The sequence below is a fragment of the Vanellus vanellus genome (genome assembly GCF_965231255.1).
Source record: "Vanellus vanellus genome assembly, chromosome: 3".
NCBI lineage: Eukaryota > Metazoa > Chordata > Aves > Charadriiformes > Charadriidae > Vanellus > Vanellus vanellus.
Genome location: NC_138907.1, coordinates 6,336,527 through 6,355,364, shown reverse-complemented (window position 1 = coordinate 6,355,364; position 18,838 = coordinate 6,336,527). Strand labels below are relative to the sequence as shown.

Here is an 18,838-nt window from a genome sequence, read left to right as displayed (position 1 = left end):
TCTGATTCTACGTGATGTTTCTTTACTTGTCCATCAGAAGATTCGCTGTTCCCCTATACGAAGACATTTGTTTGCAGTCCTGACTTCATGCTGTGCTTGCAAACCAACGTAATCCCAGTATCATCCCCCCCCCCCCCCCGTAAGTGTCGGAATACTCATGCTCTTGTAAATAGAACCCACCTTCAAGCATACCAAAACAAAATCTTGTGCACCATCCAGCTGCTGAGCAAGAAATAGCAACTTTTTCAAACCTTAATTGATTGTAAACAGATACGCAGCATTATTTTATTGAGATTTCTATTCTGTTTAGATTGCTGCTAATTACATAATGCTCTCTTACTGACCTTATACTCTTGTGTTTTAGCCCAGAAAGGGGTATTGCAATACCTGACTTCTCTCAGACTTGCTGAAAATCAGGCTGAACAGCCTGACCATTTCCTTGGCCAGATCTTTTGATAACTTTGAATCCTAGTTGCTCAGGTCTGACGATTTTATGTTTACCCTCTGCAGTTGCTCTCAAACAACTTTCTGAGTTACTGCTGACGCAAGAAGGGTTTCACCACCACCTGTGATGTGACTGCACCCTTCGCTTTGCCAAATAGAGAATAGGAATATTGACTGAAAATCTACTCCCCCCCGTCCCCCCTCCTTTTTTAGTTAAGTTGCTGGCAGCTCTGTCATTTCCACTAGAAAGGGAGCGACACCTTTGTTCCTTCAGCTCTTAACAGACTTCTACTGTACTTCTTGTTTGCTTTGATGCTGCTGAGCATCTGAATTCACGTTCCTTGTGCTCATCGGACGTGCCCATGGCTCTGAAGGAGGGATTTTGCAATCTGTTGCTTTTTGTGCTCAGCCACAGTGAAAATAGCAGAACTTTCTACCCATCTTTCACCTATTGCCGATGTGGCGTTCAAGAAAAAAAAAAAGTTAATTTTGAGGTATGGCTGCTCCACAGTCATTGAGAGGACAATATTCATATGGGGCAACATATCCTCGACTGACCTAGCCCTGACTCCCCCTGGAGACCAGCATGGCCGGGGGACTTTCTGGTGCAAGTGTACGCAGGCAGTCTGGCATGACAGCCCTCCTAGACCAGCTAGATCCATTTTGGCCACGTGTATTATTTTTCCCTGCTGCCTCCAGCCTTCCTGCACAGCTGACAAAACGCGTTGTGTCAACAAAATGATCGTAGGCACAACTCGCACGCAGTGTTTTGTAAGGGGTAAGTGAGGTAAGGCTGGGCAGGGGATTTCTCAGCCAAGTGTGTTTCGTCAAGAGAGTAATTTTAAGTACTTTAAACAACGCTGTTTCTTAGGAGATGCAGCTCCAAGAAACACAGCTACTTCGCTTGAGAAATACCACCGTGACAAAAGGATATCACGTTGATCCCACGTAATGTCCTCTGTCCTCCTAACTTGGGGACGGTGGATTCACTGGTGGATTCGGGGAAGAATGACCACAGCGGGGCAGTTTGGCTGCCATGCTTTGGAGATGCCCCTAAAAGGGAAACGATGGAGATCTGCACAGCTAGAGAAAAACAGCAAGTTCCCATTCCCGTACAAGGTAGCCCTGAAAAATATGCAAGCTTAAACTGGGCTCTTCTCCAGTGTCCTCCCCTGGAGTATGTTGCCTTTGGGTTGCCCAGTGGGACAAACTCCATACCCTTCCCAAACCGCTTAATGAAGTGATGTCCCGTTGCAGGGGGGAAGGAAACTCTGAGGTTTCAGGTTGAAAAAAGGGCTAAAAAAAGTTATCAGTTTATTCTCCTGCAGACTTCCCAAGTGGGTCCCGTTCCATGGTCAGCCTTGATTTGTTGCTATGTGGAATACTTCAGCTGAGTTCCCCAAGAATGAGGAAAGCCCCATTTTATTGAGGTGTTTGTTCCCTGGTGAGAAGGTACGTCCTTGCTCGTGGCTCCCCTGGGCTCAGAACAGGCGGGGAGCAGCGGGGCTGCGAAACCTGCGCCCGCTCGAGGCAGCTGTGGAGCAAAGGCTGGGAAGCCCCCCTTTCCCAAGCACCCCACCAATTCTGGCTGCGTTTGGCCCTGAAACAAGGTGGAGTACAAATAACTCGAAGCTTTATGGGCCCGATATCGAAAACTTCCCCAGCCTCCCGTGCGTGGCTAACGCCGTGCTCTCTGTGCTGTCATTGACCTCAACGGGAGCCTGCGGTGCGTACAAAGGTAAACGGATGCTTTGGGCAGCGCTTGGGGTTAAAAAGAAGACCTGGGGGTGGGGGAAGCCTAAAAGCAATGTGAAATGGCATGAGGAAAGGGTGGTTTACAAAAATCTGATTTTTAAACTCTGGCAAATGTCATGTATTGCTGCAAGAGCATCCCGTGGGAATATGGATCCAGTAGTACTGATTTGTAATAATAAGTAGAGGTTTGCAGCACCCCCAAATTGAAGTGTAAAATATAGTTGTTGGATGAAATTAATTGCTTCTGTTTTCTTCAACTGCAGCAAAATGTTCAAGAAGTGGGAGTAAATTTTTAGCAAGACCTGATTTGAGATAGGAAAAAAAATAATAAAGAACCTGGCAACGCTTCAGGACTATGTATCATATGCTTTTGAAAGTCTAGACAATTGTCAAAATAAGCTTTAAAATGATAAAGATAAAGCACAGATCAACCAAAACTGGAACTTGGAATCTCTAAAACTTTGATAAATTTTGTGCATGTGAACTTTGAATTTAACTGTGCAGATCCAAAATACGTGTGTTGAGCTGGTGCTTTACCAGAGAGTCGTTAACTTTACAGGACAGACAAAAGGAATTTTGTGTGTATGCTTCCATGAAAATGTCATAACTCCATTTGGCATAGTAGAAGTCTGATTGAACCAAACTGCTTAAATCTAATCCTAAATAAGATAAAAGCATTATTTTCTCTATTGCTACATATGCAGATAAGTTGGAAGGATATTGTGGTATTTTGTTTTTTAAGCCTTCTATTCACCAAATATATTTTATTGTGCAATTTCTATTTTATTTTTTGCTTTTGCAACTATTCTTGTGTCCATAGGGCTGTAGAGATAGACTTGAGACTAAAAGTAAGAACGGAAACAAATGGAGACCTAAAGGCAGATCGAACCATAACATTTACATTTTTCCCTTATCTGATCTGAGGGTTTTGCAGTTGCAGGGTTAGCAACCCACCCTCTCATTCGTGAATTCATATTTGACAGAGCAACAGGAACGCAGATCCCTCATTTCTCAGCACCGCTTAACGGACTTGGTTTGGCAAATCACTTAGTATGGGATTTGCGATAACCCACCACAGGTGATTTTAACGGGAATTCAGGCATTCAGTATGCATGGGTTCTTCAGAAGAAACTCATTTCTACGTACTTAAGCTGCGAGAGGGAACTATTGTCAGTAATTTTAAGGGGAGGAATGAAGTGGCTACGATGTAGAGAGTTTGGGGTCATTGCTACTGTATTTCCAGTGATTGCAAGCTGCCTGGTGGCCCTGGGAAGGTGTAACCAATTTGTTTGAATAAGCTGTTCGTAAGTTTCCACTCTGAGACTTGTAATCCCGATTTAATAAAATGTTGTCATAAAGACCAATTTTTAATTCCTCGATGGGCAGGAGGTGACGTTTTGAAACAGAGGTGCATTTACATTAAAAATACGCATACTGCAGGAGACCAAGAAAAATAAGGCTTTATATAATATTTTTGAGTTTTGCAGTGTGTTTTCCTTTATTTTGCATTAAGTGACAGATTACCCCTAACAGAGTAAGTGATAGATTTATAAAAATATAATTGTATGTGGTTAGCTGGTTTGTAGTGCAGCCTGGATTGGAATGCCAGCACAAACCCTCCAGCTGCTTCATCCCGTCTGGGATTGTTTGATGACATTTAACCTCGGGGCTACCCACACCTCGGGAGTGATTTCACTCCACAGCTTTTTGAAGGTAGAGGAGGAGAGGCCAAAACACATTGGGCATGAGCACCCGTGCTTTTGGCCTCAGCGAAGACTTTGGAGACCACTTGTCTGTTGTACCAGCTCATCTTTGACAGCAGCCCTAAGGAGAAGGACTTGGGGGTGTTGGTGGATGAGAAGCTCAACACGAGCCGGCAATGTGCGATTGCAGCCCAGAAAGCCAACCACAGTCTGGCCGCATCAAAAGCAGCGTGGCCAGCAGGTCAAGGGAGGGGATTCTGCCCCTCTACTCCGCTCTCATGAGACCCCACCTTGAGTACTGTGTCCAGCTCTGGGGCCCTCAACATAAAAAAGATACGGACCTGTTGGAGAGAGTCCAGAGGAGGGCCATGAAGATGATCAGAGGGCTGGAGCACCTCTCCTATGAAGACAAGCTGAGAGAGTTGGGGTTGTTCAGCCTGGAGAAGAGAAGGCTCCAGGGAGAACTTATAGCAGCCTTTCAGGACCTAAAGGGGGCCTACAGGAAAGATGGGGAGGGACTCTTTATAGGGATTGTAGCAATAGGATGATGGGTAACTGTTTTAAATTAAGAGAAGATTTAGATTAGCTATTAGGAAGAAACTCTTTACTGTGAGGGTGGTGAGATGCCAGAACAGGTTGCCCAGAGAAGCTGTGGATGCCCCATCCCTGGAAATGTTCAAGGCCAGGTTGGATGGGGCTTGGAGCAACCTGGTCTGGTGGGAGGTGTCCCTGCTTATTGCAGGGAGCTTGGAACTAGATAATCTTTAAGGTCCCTTCCAACTCTAACCGTTCTATGATTCTACGATCTTTGTATTTTCTTTTGAGGTATTCTGGGTGGGGACTGCTGCTTGGGATGTGCTTTTCCCACTCTCGGTGAGATCGGAACTACTTTTTATTGGCAGTAGTGCCAAGCTTTATGTGTGGAATCACAGAATGGATGTGGGGTTCCTCTCCTTTCAGGCCACAAGACAGGCAGCCAAAGTGTTGAAGCAAAGAACAGTGGAGCTTCCCCTGTGAGTCTTTAAATGAGGTTGTCTGCTGGACTGTGTCCTTCTGTTTTATTATGCCTCTCAATACTGTGTAGGGATGACAACAGGCATTTGCTAGAAGACCACTTCAAGAAACATAGATTTAATGCTAGTGAACATCTTAGGGGTGGGAGAAAGGCAAAATGCCACGATCGAAATGCTCAAGGGAGAGTGTGTGGCAGTGGTGAGGAGGACTGATGAGCAGTGTTGGGAATGACAGACCCAAAACACCAATCTGCAGCAATGTGGCAGTGTACAAAAAGTAGGAAGCCTCAAATGAATTTTTTTTTTTTTGATCATTTAAAACTGTGCACGTGTGTATGTCCTTAAACATATATGCCAAAATTTCTGATGAGTGGTAGCCAAAGAATAAGCCAGAGAGCTCTCACAGCAGCCCACCGCTGTTAGTAACTGCTATTAATGTCACGTTCCCTGGAAGGCTGAAAATGTGTTAACGCTGAGGAAAGGCAGTGTGAAATTATGTGCAACGACACACTCTCATGAGCCAAGTCCTTCTGTTTAGAGGACCCTCTGTATTTTGGATAGTCTTGAATATAACTTTGTGTTTCTCCAGCCTGCCATGCAATGGGGACAGGGATGATGCTGAGCTCCTGGGCCACTTCTTCCATCGAAGAGGTGGCTGAAGCTGCTCCAGCTGGCCTTCGCTGGCTGCAGCTTTATGTGTACAAGGACCGGGAGGTTACCAAGTCCCTCGTGAAGCGTGCGGAGAGAGCAGGCTACAAAGGAATCTTCGTGACGGTGGACACGCCGTTCCTTGGTAGGCGCATTGACGATGTGCGCAACAAGTTCCAGCTTCCTCCCCACCTCAGGTAGGTGCCCGCTGGTGGGATGTGGGATGGGCGCACGGCAGTGCCACGGTCACTATGAGCTGCTGTGGGGAAAATTTGTCTCTGGCATAAGGAATTTCTTCCAGGTGCCACCTGCCACACTGGGCAAAAACCCTGGGGAACCGAGCACATGTCCCTCGCTGTGCTTGGCCAATGATCTGCTTTGGGTCAAAACTAAGCTTGCGGTTTGCAGACTGTAAAAGACGCTGTGCGCCAGGCAACACGAGGCTGCAGACTGATGAAGTTAGAGTGATGGGGCCCTTCTTTGTGCATCCGTCAAGACATTCTTGGATGTCTTCAAACCTCAGCTTGATGCAGCCCTGCGCAGCCTGCTCTGACTTTCAACTTGGATCCAGCTACAGAGTTGGCTGGGCTCTGGGCTCTGAACGGGGGCCTGGACTAAGTGGACCAAAGGTCCCTTCCAACTGATGTTCTGGTCCCTTCTAACTTCTAACTGTTATCCTATGACACTGCACTGGGTCCAGGGCCGTGTTGCTACCGGCCGCAGAGCCCCTTTCCCAGCAACTTCAATTCTTCTTTTAGTCAAATACAGAAAAACATGGGCATCAGCCTTTCTAAATTCTCCATGAGGACAATTTCTTCCCCCATGTGTGTTTTGGGACATTTGCTGTATCTCAGAAGAATTTGCGGCCTCATGATTGACTTCAGCACTAATCCGAGTTCCTCTCTCCTGCAGGGTCTGTAATTTTAACAGAGTTACCCAGCAGTGTTGCAAGGGCACTGATCTCAGTAGCCTCTTGTAAATATAAATTAGTAGACTGTAGAGACCACCCTGATAAACATACGCTGAAGTGCTGGCACAGTGTTAGCAACATATTTAGTGGATGGGATATCCAGGACTTGGTTTTGCAAAATGGTGCTAAAAATCTTGTGAGAAACTTGCAAGTAGGTCTTGGCAGTGACCGCAGTCTGCCACGGCATGTGTGAAGACTACTGTTTACTCTTATTCAGAGCCTGCAAATGAACACAAAAATGGAAAGAAAAAGAAAATAAGGATAACTGAATGTATTTAGAAGCAGATTAACTGTGATTTGAGTTCTGGGTGAAAGCTCATTTGGAATATTATCAACGGATATGAAGTGTTCTTCCTATGTCTCCTAAGGCTGTTGTGTTATGCTGTGCTATGTACGTACTATATGTAACTTGTACATAGCGAGAAATATAATATCACATCCTGAGGTCTGTCGTCTTTTTCATAATATTCAAATTGAAAGTAAGCCATGGGACTCCGCAATGAATCTGATCCTTCACCTCACAGATAAAAAAATTTCCAGAGCTCGGGGTGTTGGATCTCCCCCAGACGCTTGTACTTGAAGTTAATAGATGATACGATGAAGGTTGACACAGCAACCTTAACTCTGCCTATGATTTCTGTATTAAAGTACAATCTTATGAGGAAAGCATCAGAAAACAGAAACCCTAACAAATCTAACATTAGAGTATGCTCTGTATAGTAATCCTCCTATAGATTTGTGATTGACAAAACATTAATGAAACCACTGTCATTTTGGCTTAAAAAAAAAGAAAAAATTCTTTAAATAGCTTTTGGGGGGAGGGCAGTATCATTTTAAGGCCTGGGGTTAAAGAGTTTTTGAATGTGAGTCAAACAACCCCAAAATATTTGAGGAAAGCAATACAGCGTTTCAGAAACACTTTGACCCCACCTGACTGAACCGTAACCAGGTTTCGTTTGAGCGAACCATGTGAAATAATATGAAGTAGGAGTAATCTTTAAAGGTTCAAATTAATCACTTCAGATTTCGGAACGACTCTCGGACAGTGTTTTGTTGCAGAGTCTGCGGTGAAACTCCCCTAGCGCAGGGCTCTGCTCAGTTATGGGATAACTTTTTCTTGGCTTCAGTTTTTCAACAAAGTTTCAAAGCAACAACAAGGTGCCATTGTGCTCAGAAACGTATGTAAGGCAACATTCATTCAAGTGTTGATCTGCATTCCGCAGGCCAAGAAAAACAACCGTTATTTATATAATCTTATCCATGGTTCTGTTTTTCTCTGGGTACCCCACCCTCCACAAACCAACAGCTGGAAAGCTGGATCTTGCTGAGAGCCCACTCCTTTCTCATTTTCTTCGGGGCCTGGAGCTCAACAGAAAAGCCATGTGAAATGCTACTTGTCGCAGGCATGAAATCAGCAGTGAAACTAGCCAGTTTCCATACAAAAACACTGTGCATTTCCCAAAATGTGGAATATTAGTATAAAATAGGGCAATGTGGAATGAGAGACCGTTTCTGAAGAACGGAACGATCAGCCTCATGTGGGACATGGGTTTCCTTGCTCATACTGGTGTTGCCGACGGTGGTTTAATGCCTGTGAGCGCTCAGGGGCTGCTTCAGTTTTCTAATGCAAGCACAGCCTGAATTTCTCTATTTGCCCTCCTTTCCTCTTCTCCTGCTTTGTCTAGTACGGTTGTGTACACTTTGGTGCAGGCACTGTTGTTTATCATTGAGTTTCTAGAACTGGTGAGATTGATTTGGTGCTAATGAGCAAATAATAGCTGTTGTTTTCATATGAACTTGATTCCCCCCCCCCCCCCCCTACAATTTACAAGGAAACATACAAAAAAGGCATAAGGTGAACTGGTTGGTGTTGGTCTTGTTGGACAGATGAAAATTCTTAATTCAGGTTGAATGCTGCAAGGCTTTGTGCAGATCCATCTGACTCATGGACCTTAACAATTTCCCTGCCGCCTTCTCCCCTCCCAGCTACTCAATCCCCTATTCCCTCCACTAGCTGAATTCCCTGGATTTTGGAAAAAAAAACCCAACAAACAAACAAAACCAAAACAAACAAACAAAAACACACAAAAAAACCCCACCCCAAAAACTAAAACCAAATTTGTTGTGTGAAAGCTAAGGGTCTTTTTTGCTGGTACGTAGAGGTGCACCTCTTGACTTCAGTGGGTCCTGGGTTGCATCAAGCAAGATTGAAGTTCTCTTCTCACATCCAGCCTGTACCGCTCTAGGGTCTTAACGTCCCACAGCCTCTGATGCATTTACCCACACAGTGCTCCTGGCAGATACTGTCGTTCCTATTTTATGGTGGGAAACTGAGGCAAAAAGAGCGGCTAAGTGTCATGCCCAAAGTCACATAGGAGGTCAATGGGAGGACACATGCTGGAGCCCAAATTAGTGCTCTCAGCGCTGGGTTCTCGTGATTATGGATTTGATGCTGGACCTTTAGATTTTGGACTTTATCCTATTCCTTTTGAAAGCACTAGGATTGTTGCCTTGGGGCAGAGAAACTTGCACCACCGTTATCAAATGCTTTGCCAGCCAAAGGTTTTGGCTTACTAAGGGCTGTGATCCGACATGCTGGGATAGGCTTTTTTTGCTCCTGCTCTGCAGTACGGCAAAGGTTTAACACGGGTATATTGAATGCTGGCATTAGGGACTGATTCGTGCCTACAGTGAAACCTTCTCAGACTATTTTTCTGTCTTTTGTTGTTTTAGATTAAAAAACTTTTCAAGCAACGACCTGGCGTTCTCCTCAGGGAAAGACTTTGGAGAAAACAGTGGACTGGCTGCGTACGTAGCTGAGGCGATTGATGAAAGCGTCAACTGGGAGGATATCAAATGGCTTCGAGGGCTGACCTCGCTGCCCATCGTCGCGAAAGGAATCCTCAGGGGTGTGTAGCTCTGTCGCTTCCCATAGGGGAGGCGAAGCATCCCTGCTCACAGAGGCACCAGGGAAGGAAAAGTGCTCATGCCAGGAGAAATTTCTATAGAATTGCATTACTTTTTAACGGCAAGCATCTGCTCTGTCGATATTGAATATGGTGGGGTGCACATTCGTATTTCTGTGCTGTGCCAAAACAGAGCCAAAAACAAGCAAAGGGGAAAAATCCTTCGTGTCCTCATGTGTGGTTGGGAACCCAGCAACCAAGATACTCACAGAAGCAGCAGCTTAAATAAGTACTTGGAGCTGTCAGATGGTTTGTGTGTCTGTGCTACAGGGTTTACCTTGATGCTCAGCATGCAGGGACTGGAGCCGCTGGTCACTAAACTAGCCAGCTGGTCGGCTGGCATGGCATCAGTTATAGCTGAAATCAGATGCGGCCAGGAACATTAAACTTGCTCGGTACATTGCGCCTGTAAACTCTAACTCTGATCCAAGTTGTATACTTAAAGGAAAGCTGGATTTCCATTCTGTCAAAAGAGCACTGAGCACAGTGAAGTGGTTTCATTAAGTATAGATGGCGTGGTTTAGGCCAAATCAGCTACTGGGGACCTGAGGGACCCCAGATGGGACCGACAGATGCTCCCCTCTACCCCTCTTCAAAGAGAGAGGCAGAGGAGGGAAAAGAGACTTAGGAGTTTAGAAGGAACTAAACTACTCTAATGAAATATTAATAATAAAATAAAAATAAATAATGAAATATATACAGAACCGTATCAAGCTCCCGAGATGACAATCACGTCACTGGCTGGCACTGGGGCAGTCCCAGGCTGGACTCAGTGATGGACAGGAACTGGATTCCGGATCTGGATTCAGGATCGGGATCGCAGGCAGACGAACAGAGTCTTCCTCAGATGTCGGCCATTGAAGGAAGAGCCCTGACCCTTTGATCCCTCAGCTTTTATACTGAGCATGAGGCAGATGGGATGGAATACCCTGTTGGTTAGTTTTGGGTCACCTGTCCTGTCCGCTCCTCCCTGCAGGTGGAACCCCACTATGCTTTTCCACTTCCGACCGTCCAACCGGGCAAATAACAAAGTTGGTTGGCCGTGGGGGTTATAGCGATAAGTATAAGCAGGAGCCTCTCTGCATCCCGTGCCTGGGCATCAGCTGTAAACATTGGTCTTATCGCTCTGAGAGGGTGAACACTGTCTGCACAATATGCAGTTAATTTCAGTAGTTTGCAGAGGCCCAGCTAAAAAGCGAAGTTACTGAACAAAATTGGTTCTGTTTTACCTCAAACCAGGACAATAGATTATTGCTATAATGTCGATAATTTTGGCTTGGATAAAATAATTTAGCAAAATAATTTCTTAGTGGTGAGTTGTGGGACATAGTAGAGAAAATAAAGGCTAGCAACCAAAGTGGCTGCTAATCCAAAGGGGTAAAATGTTCTGCTCCAACATTTCAAATTACTTTTCTGGTCTTAGTGCTTAAAGATAAACCTGTTTTCTGTGTTGAGATGGTGCTTTGGCAGGATGAAGCCCTAAGGTGGCTTTGCATTAATTGGCAATGTTTTTTTTTAGTGATGCCAAAATTTTTCTCATTATGGTGTCAATAAGCTCCTAGTTAAGGAAGGGCATATCTTATTTGTTTGGCTTTTTTTTAAATCTAGCCGATGATGCTAAAGAAGCTGTAAAGATTGGGGTAAATGGTATCCTGGTGTCAAATCATGGAGCTCGACAGCTTGATGGTGTCCCTGCAACTGTAAGTACTGGTGCCATTATGCAGCCGTAGTGGCTGGTTCTCTCCACCTTTTGGCTTCGTTTGCTTTCTCTGAATGCACGGCAGCTGGAGGAAAAAACTGTAAATACGTTTGTTCTATGCCTTAACCCATGAACAGTAATCTCTCTCCACTTTTCTATGTATGTCACATCATGCTCTGAGTTCGACACAGCCTCCCCTTGGTCAGATCAAACGAAAAAAAACAAAACACAGGAGGGTTTTCACGTGGCTGTTTCTTCAAGCTACCTGGGCACCCTGTCCTTGACTGCAGCGCTCTGCATGGAAATCCGGAAGAGCAATTTCAGATAGGGTATTATTGTCAGTTAAATTTTCAGAAATTGGAAAGTCTTTAAGAATTTTTTTCCAGTCTCCTCTTTTACTTCTCCTTTCTCATCCTTTTTTGAAAACCCCCTGTTGCCTTTTGCAGTTCACTGAAGGTTTTACTAGAGTTGTTTTTCCCTTTTAATATTCTTCAGAGACTTCTGAAAAATTACAGAGTTACAGAACAGCTAAAGGCAGAATGAAACTCTCCCTTTTTTTCCTTTCAAACATTTTCACTTTTGGAAAAGGTACAGAGTGGTTAAATAGCAGGTTTTTTTGCCTTTTTCCTTTTCCTTGTCATGCTACCCTGTGCCTTTTCCAAAGGTGAAAAGGGATTTGAGAAATTCTCAACTAGCAAAAAAGAAAGAAGTAAAGGAAAATGAAAAAGTATGTGTTCAGGCTGAAGGAAAACCCCCAAAATTCCAGTCATCACTCATCTTGCTTCATTTGGTGTGGGAAAGCTGTGCAACTAAAAAGAGAACGAAAGGGAGGAGAATCAAAGCCCAGTTGTGACTGTTTCAATAATCCTAATGTGTCCTTGATGAAAAACCTCCTGTTTTCCATGATTTTCTGAAGGGAGAGGGGGACAGGTAAGCCCTTTTTCACTGTGGACTGTTTTGCACGTGAAGTCTTATCTGCTTGGCTGTCCCCGTCCCCTGGAGCACCTCTGCTCTCTGCTCCTCCTCAGGATTTCCCCAGCTGATTTCCTTCACCTGCTGATTTTCAAAAGTATTCACGTGGACCCATTGATCTCCTGGTTGTGTTGGCTGGTTCTTCATCAGCCAAAATGGCATTGGGGAGCCAAACGCCAGCACAAATGGCTTTCTAAATGGTTAATGAAGTTGAGGCATTGTCCTCCGAGATGCTCTTGCCTGTCTCCAGGTACTCATTTTGAGAAATGAGAAGGCTGAAGAAATAAGAATTAATTTTTTGCCAACTGCCATAGAAAAGAAATTAAACTTGCAAACTTCTTGTGATGAGTTATTCGTTTGCAACACCACAGTGCAGAGGAGAGGCACTATTAAAGCTGATGTGTTCACTGGATTTCATTGTACAATGAATGTATTTCACAATGCAGTTTTCATAATGTTAAATATCTGTATCAGATCATGCTAAATCTCTGTTTTAGAACCATAATAATTTGCTTTAATTTCATGGGTTTCAGAACGTGATCTGAACCCAAGCTGGTTAATATTTCTAGTGTCTAGTTACACATTGAGGAAATCTATGTTTTAATTATGGTTTGCATCATACTTTAGTTATTATAGCACTTTAGTGTTGGTACAGTTTCTCAGGATGTAGAAAGCGGTCTCTGTGTATGGAAAAAGATCCAAAATATGTTTGGCAAGAGAGCAAAACCAAAGGGAGGGGAAAAAAAATCACAGCAAGTGCCAAACTTCAAGAAAATTTTGATCCAAATCTAAAAACAAACTGCACTTTCAAGTTTCCCCCCCCATCTCCTAGTCATTTTTTATCCATTAGAAAGGAAATGAATTACATCCGTATTTGAAAGACATGAATTTGTGTGCCTTTTGTCTTACTACCACACACTGTTTCCAGTCTCCTTAGTACTTGGCTTCTAGTTTTGTGTCTTTCCTGATTTTCATGAATAGGAACTATTTAGGTGTTACAGGAATGGTTGCTGTGTAATTAATGCTTGAGGCTTGAATTCAGGAGGCTCATCTCTTCATCGGGACCTCTTGCATGGTATGGACACGTTACTTAAACTCCCTGTTTACTCACTTGCAACTTGGAAACAGTAAAAATCCTTTCCCCCCCTTATCTTCATCCCTGGTATAGGGGATAAGGAGAGCTTAATGAAAGTAACATACATGTGCATTAAAAGAAAGCATTTCCCACCCTGCTCAAAGCTCAGAGGAAAGCTAATTTATTTTTTTTATGTGAAGAAGTTTACAAATATTCCTGTAATCAAGATGCATTTTCAAAAGGAAAAAATATATTCATTAAAATTTTTCAGCCAACTCTAGTGATGGTGATTCAATTTCATCCCCAAACTAGTGAACACTGTAAAATCACTTGAACACTAGTGATCAAAGAAAGGCCTCCTCTGGGTTTGCTGTTTCTTATATTCTTCCAAAGTATCTGATACTGGCTTGTCTTGGATACATGTCGTGGGACCAGATGGCCATTTTGTGTGACCCTGCTGATTCTCATTCTATTTATGTGACTCTCCAAATAAATTTGACCTTTGTATATATCTGTTAACATGCTAAGTCACTGCTGTTGTTCAATGCAAAGCTGTGTTATTTGTGCCTACAGTTAGGCATGCAATTGCTCATTTAGCGTCTTTAAAGCTTGGATCCTGTATATAGGAAATCATTCAAAAAATAAATAGGCTTACGGAAGCGGACAAGCTGTATTCCTGGTTTCACTCTTTTAGATTGATGTCTTGCCTGAAATCGTTGAGGCTGTGGAGGGGAAGGTGGAGGTGTTCCTAGATGGTGGTGTAAGAAAAGGCACAGACGTTCTCAAAGCACTAGCTCTTGGTGCCAAAGCCGTATTCATCGGAAGACCTCTCATCTGGGGCTTGGTTTATCAAGTAAGTTAGAAAAAGCTCAACTTTGGTTTTAGATACCTAGACTCACTGTTTAGGCTTAATGTATGCGTGTGTGTATATGTGTACACACAGGGGTACCTGTGTGATGGTGTCTGTGTGTATCCAGACCAGCTAATCTAAAATTTGCTATGACAAGTACTCCAGAGTTTTGGTTGTGCCTAAAACTTTGTTGGCACATGTATACATGTCTGTATCTACACACATGAGCTATATGTACACGTAACAGTACATATTTTTTCCTAATCTCCAAGGGTGAAGAAGGAGCAAAAGAAGTCCTCCAGATGCTGAAGGAAGAGTTCCGCTTAGCAATGGCACTGACAGGTGAGACATCAACATTTCCTCTCGGTAATAACCACCTCTGTCTCGTGTTTCCTCATAGCTGTCATTTGCCCTGAGCAAGGTGCTGTAGTAACCTACAGAAGGGAGATGAAAATGTTTGCAGTATAAACAGATTGGGCTACGGAGAGATGGGAAAAGGACTTGTCGTTATCCCTGTCTTCTAGATGAGGAACTGAGTAGATTAAGTAAAACCAAGTAAAAATGCTTTTCACAAGGAGAGCAATAAATCCGTAGAAAAGCAGTGGCAAATCCCGAGTCACTAAGGGGTGGATTTCATCTGACAGGATGTAGATTTCTATGGGATAGAAAAAGAAAAGGCTTAGAGTGGGATAGAAAAGCAGGGCTTTCAACTGATATGTAACTTCTCCTCCAGGGTGCCACAGAGTAGAAGAAATTGGCAGGACACTAATACGAAGACACCAAGTACTGTTTTCCAAGATTTAGGTCTGAAGACTATTGCCTCATGTGTTGTCCATTGTACAGAAAGTGTGCTACCAGACAAAAAGCATCTGCATTCACTTTTTGGGCCTCATCCTGCAATCCTGACCGAGAAGGGGTGGTCTGTAGGAGATCACTTGTTGAAGAAAGTACTTGAAGCAAATTTTACAGGTGTTCCCATATTCTCCTGGGCTCTTAAGGAAAGCTGCTCTATGGGGAGATGTGATTAAAGATGGACCTTTACACAAGACCAGCATAGAAACTTCGAGGTGTTTTGCAACAAATGCTAATATTAATTCACATGCCTGGAAGTAACTTAGCTGTTAAAATGAAACCATAAACAGAAATGTTTTGATAGCAAACAGCCATTAAAATGCAGAAATGTAAAATGTAAAAGATACTTCTTGCTCACTGTTTAGAGAAACTACACTGTAGATCGTAGAGATCAAATCTTGCTTTCTTACGAACGTAGTATCATTTCGCTAGCGCCTGTGCTATTACTTTATAAGCATGTGGGCTTGTAGCACGCAGGCTGTAGGCGCTCAGAGGACTCTTAGTTGTAAAGAACTGAACAGCAAAGCGAAATGGGGGAAATTCTGCTGTTTAAGTGACACAAACCCCCTTCCAATCATACAACCGCTATGTATGTGCGTCACGTATAGGTCAGATTCTTGGCTGGTGCAAATCCTTACAGGCCTAATGCCTTCACCAAACTGTGCCGACTGCACCCAGCTGGAGCCCCGAGTCACGTTTTTCACCTGGATTCACTTGCTGACAGTGGCAAGTGAAGGCTGATGCTACCTGGGAGAGTTTGTAGGATTTGCAGCCATGTGCAAAAGAGAAACTTGAATAGTTGAGGTATTAACCCACGACTTGGGAAGATCCTAGTGGCTCTATTCAGTTTCCATGAGCACCCTTCAGACAGATAAATCCTAGTGTTATTCACTCTGCTTATGATGAGGATACAGAGACATGCAAGATCTGCTCCTCTATTCTCTAAACAATCCAAATACACACTGAATTCAGGAGAATTTTGCAACTGTAAAGAACATAGGAATAGCTTCGTACTGCCAAGTGACCTTTCTCAAAGTGAGCAGGCAGAGGAGGTAAGGCTACTCATCTCATCTTGGGTAAAACTAAGAGTGGTTCTCCATCTATCTCACTTCTGTTGCAGGCACAGCGATGTTACTGGGAGCAGGGAGAGGCCACTGCAGAAAGGTTTTGAAAATCTTGTTGTGGAAATTTTGTAGTGTTCATTTTAAAGCAGGATTGAATAAAAAAAAAAAAAAAAAAAGCCTTGATTTCACTGTTCCACTGTCACTGACATCACTGGCTCCACCATTTGTTTCCCATCAGTGTCAGGAGGACTCGTGCATTCTGACTCTCCCTTTTTGCTCTATTTGAAATATCCCTTATTGGGTTTTAGAGACAGGTTTGTAATAAAATGATGGAATACTTCAATGTGAACTAAAGCTGGGGCTGGAACTCAAAATGGGGAGAAAACCCAAAAGGCCACATGCTTGCCCTTCGGTTGTAAAATTTGTACTCTTATTTACTGCAGAATGTAGTGTGTTGTGTGAGGGTTGCATAGCAACAAAATAAAGTTTATCTGTGTAAGGAAATATGAATGTTTCTCAGAGCATAGAGAAGCATAATTTCTGCTGTTTACTGCACTTATCATATCTGTTGCAATGTGGACTGTGTCAGATGTCAATTACAGACTAACTTCAGAAAGACTGTTTATTTTAGATAATATAAATGTTACTTAAAAGATAGGGGCATAATATCTTATGTTTACATGTTTAAGATCTATTTCTAAAGTTTAGAAGATGCAGTTTCCTGTCTTTGCCCCAACCAGATTCAAGGAAAGTTCTGTAACTCTGTGGTCCAGGATAAATTCTGATGGTGAGGAAACTGGTTTTGTTACTTGTGCGTAATTAACTATTTCTAGTTCCTCTGGGATAATGGGTTTACATTGTTTTTTCCTGCTTGTTATCTGAGAATTGTCTGACTGCTTTCCAGTTCAACCCTAGTAAGAATACACATGCATTAAAACCCAAAATTAGAGCCAAATACTGAAAGGCTGTGAGACAGCGTTAACAGAAACAAAATTAATTTGCCTGGTAGACTTCCGTTTATAAAATATTCCACAGTGAAGAGAATTTCCCTTGATTTTGAGACAACCAAATACAGCTGCTTCTGGAAATTAATAAAAAAAAGGTCGTAATTCAGTTCGGGTTTTGATTAGAAAGGAGGAAGACTGATTCCCCTTAACCATTTTAAAAGCTGAACAATGCCCAGGCTAAGAAAAAAACCCTACCTCACAGTTGCTTTACCTGGAGAAGCTGAGATGAAAACATAGCATGTGTAACAGGTGGTGGTCTTTTTGAGATATGTTAAGTAGAAAAATACAGTATTTGCCTCTAAAATAACAAGTGAACCCAACAAGCTCTTAGTCACAGACCTCAGATCAAGGCATAGAAGCAGGGGGGAACAGAAAGTGTATTTTACTTTTTCGATGCTTTATTATATCTGCCTATCTGTATGTCAAATAATGATCACAGTGTCTTGATGGTTTTAATTGTAAAATTATTTTCTGACTTTGCCTTGGCTCCATATTAAGCCATAGATACCAAGAAAAAACGTCCGCATAGAAAAAGTTCTAATAAGGATGAACAGTGAGTGATATTTATGTACCCAGAAAGACAGCACTCAACTGGTGTGCTGGCTGCCTAGCAAAAAACCAACCCATTTGGGAGGCTGGTGACTGAACAGTAACTGAATGGGATTGCCTAATCGCCTCTGAGGTAGACCAGGAACATTCCCTGGAAAAGGAGATGGCAACTCTTAATGAGAGAATACTTATAAGACCATTTTTGGAGAGAGGAGAGACCAAAAGCAAAACCTGAGAATATGAGAGAGTACTGTACTTTGGAGAAAGTGGTATCTCTCAAGAGGCTAAGATGTGAGGCAGGATTCTACATACTGATGTTTCATATTCAGCCTACAATGTTGATTTCTCTGGTGCTGTCAGTTTGGAAGATCCCATTTTTGGAAGCATCCCTACAAAGTTGTCTCCTTGGCCTCAGTGAGCCCATAAAGGATTAAACCCACTGAAGAGAACATGGAAGAATGTGGCACTCTACAGAGGATGTGTAGAAACCACTCAGGAGATTTGGAGAGGCTTCAGCCCTGGCTTGGAATCTCAACAAGTGGACTCGAGTCCCATTTCTAGGAAGAACTAGACAGTCTGTTTTAAAGTGACAGGGTCAGTGAAGGAGCCTGTGACGTTGTCTGGACATCTGATAGAGCACATCAAGGCTAGACATGCAGGGATCAGGGTCCCCCTAAAGAAAAACAATATGCTTCTGCAAAAGACCACTTTGAGCTGCAACACGTTGGCAGTCTGGGCCTGGAGGATAGGTTTGGCTGCATTGGGAATGCATCTGCCATGAGATCCTGGCAGTTAAATATGGCAGAGGAGAGTGCTGAAGCGCAGAGGTGCAGGACTGCGGGCAAGGCAATCTGGTGAGCAGAGGATGGCAGAAGTCAACCGAAGGTTGTGAGACCATCTGCCCTTTCAGATAAAAAGTGGAGGAGGAGATTGGTGTAGCGTTTACAGATTTTGCTCTCGCTTAGCCTGTCAGTCCTTTGAAGCAGAGACCTGCTGCTTTTTGAATGCTTGGAGCCTGCGCACAGGGTGGGGAATCCAGTAAGTAAATAATAGGAGTCATAATTCAGCGCATTGAAGCTGAAGAGCTGTGAAAGACATGATCTGTTTTCTTGTGACCTCCACCTCTTGCTGTGACTCTGGGACACGTTATTGTGTTTTATTTTTACTAGTGGCCAAGTCAAACAAATAGCTATGGAACTGGTAATAACTCCACCTCCATCCTCACTTTTTCAGGTTAAGCATGAAACTTGTCTGTCTTACTGGGAATTTCT

The 18,838-nt window shown here is 43.3% G+C and overlaps 1 protein-coding gene across 1 annotated transcript in view; it reads left to right on the top strand.

The window, feature by feature from the left end:
• Nucleotides 1–16,465, top strand: part of HAO1 (hydroxyacid oxidase 1) — a gene marked incomplete at its 5' end in the record, with an annotated part of 28,448 nt that extends 11,983 nt beyond the window's left edge. Inside the window, 6 exons of the mRNA XM_082481036.1 lie at nt 5,505–5,760; nt 9,267–9,442; nt 11,108–11,199; nt 13,940–14,098; nt 14,368–14,437; nt 14,829–16,465. Coding sequence (XP_082337162.1) covers nt 5,505–5,760; nt 9,267–9,442; nt 11,108–11,199; nt 13,940–14,098; nt 14,368–14,437; nt 14,829–14,899 — 824 coding nt within the window. The 3' untranslated portion in view covers nt 14,900–16,465. The remainder of the gene's footprint in view (nt 1–5,504; nt 5,761–9,266; nt 9,443–11,107; nt 11,200–13,939; nt 14,099–14,367; nt 14,438–14,828) is intronic.
• Between the last annotated feature and the right edge of the window lie 2,373 nt (nt 16,466–18,838).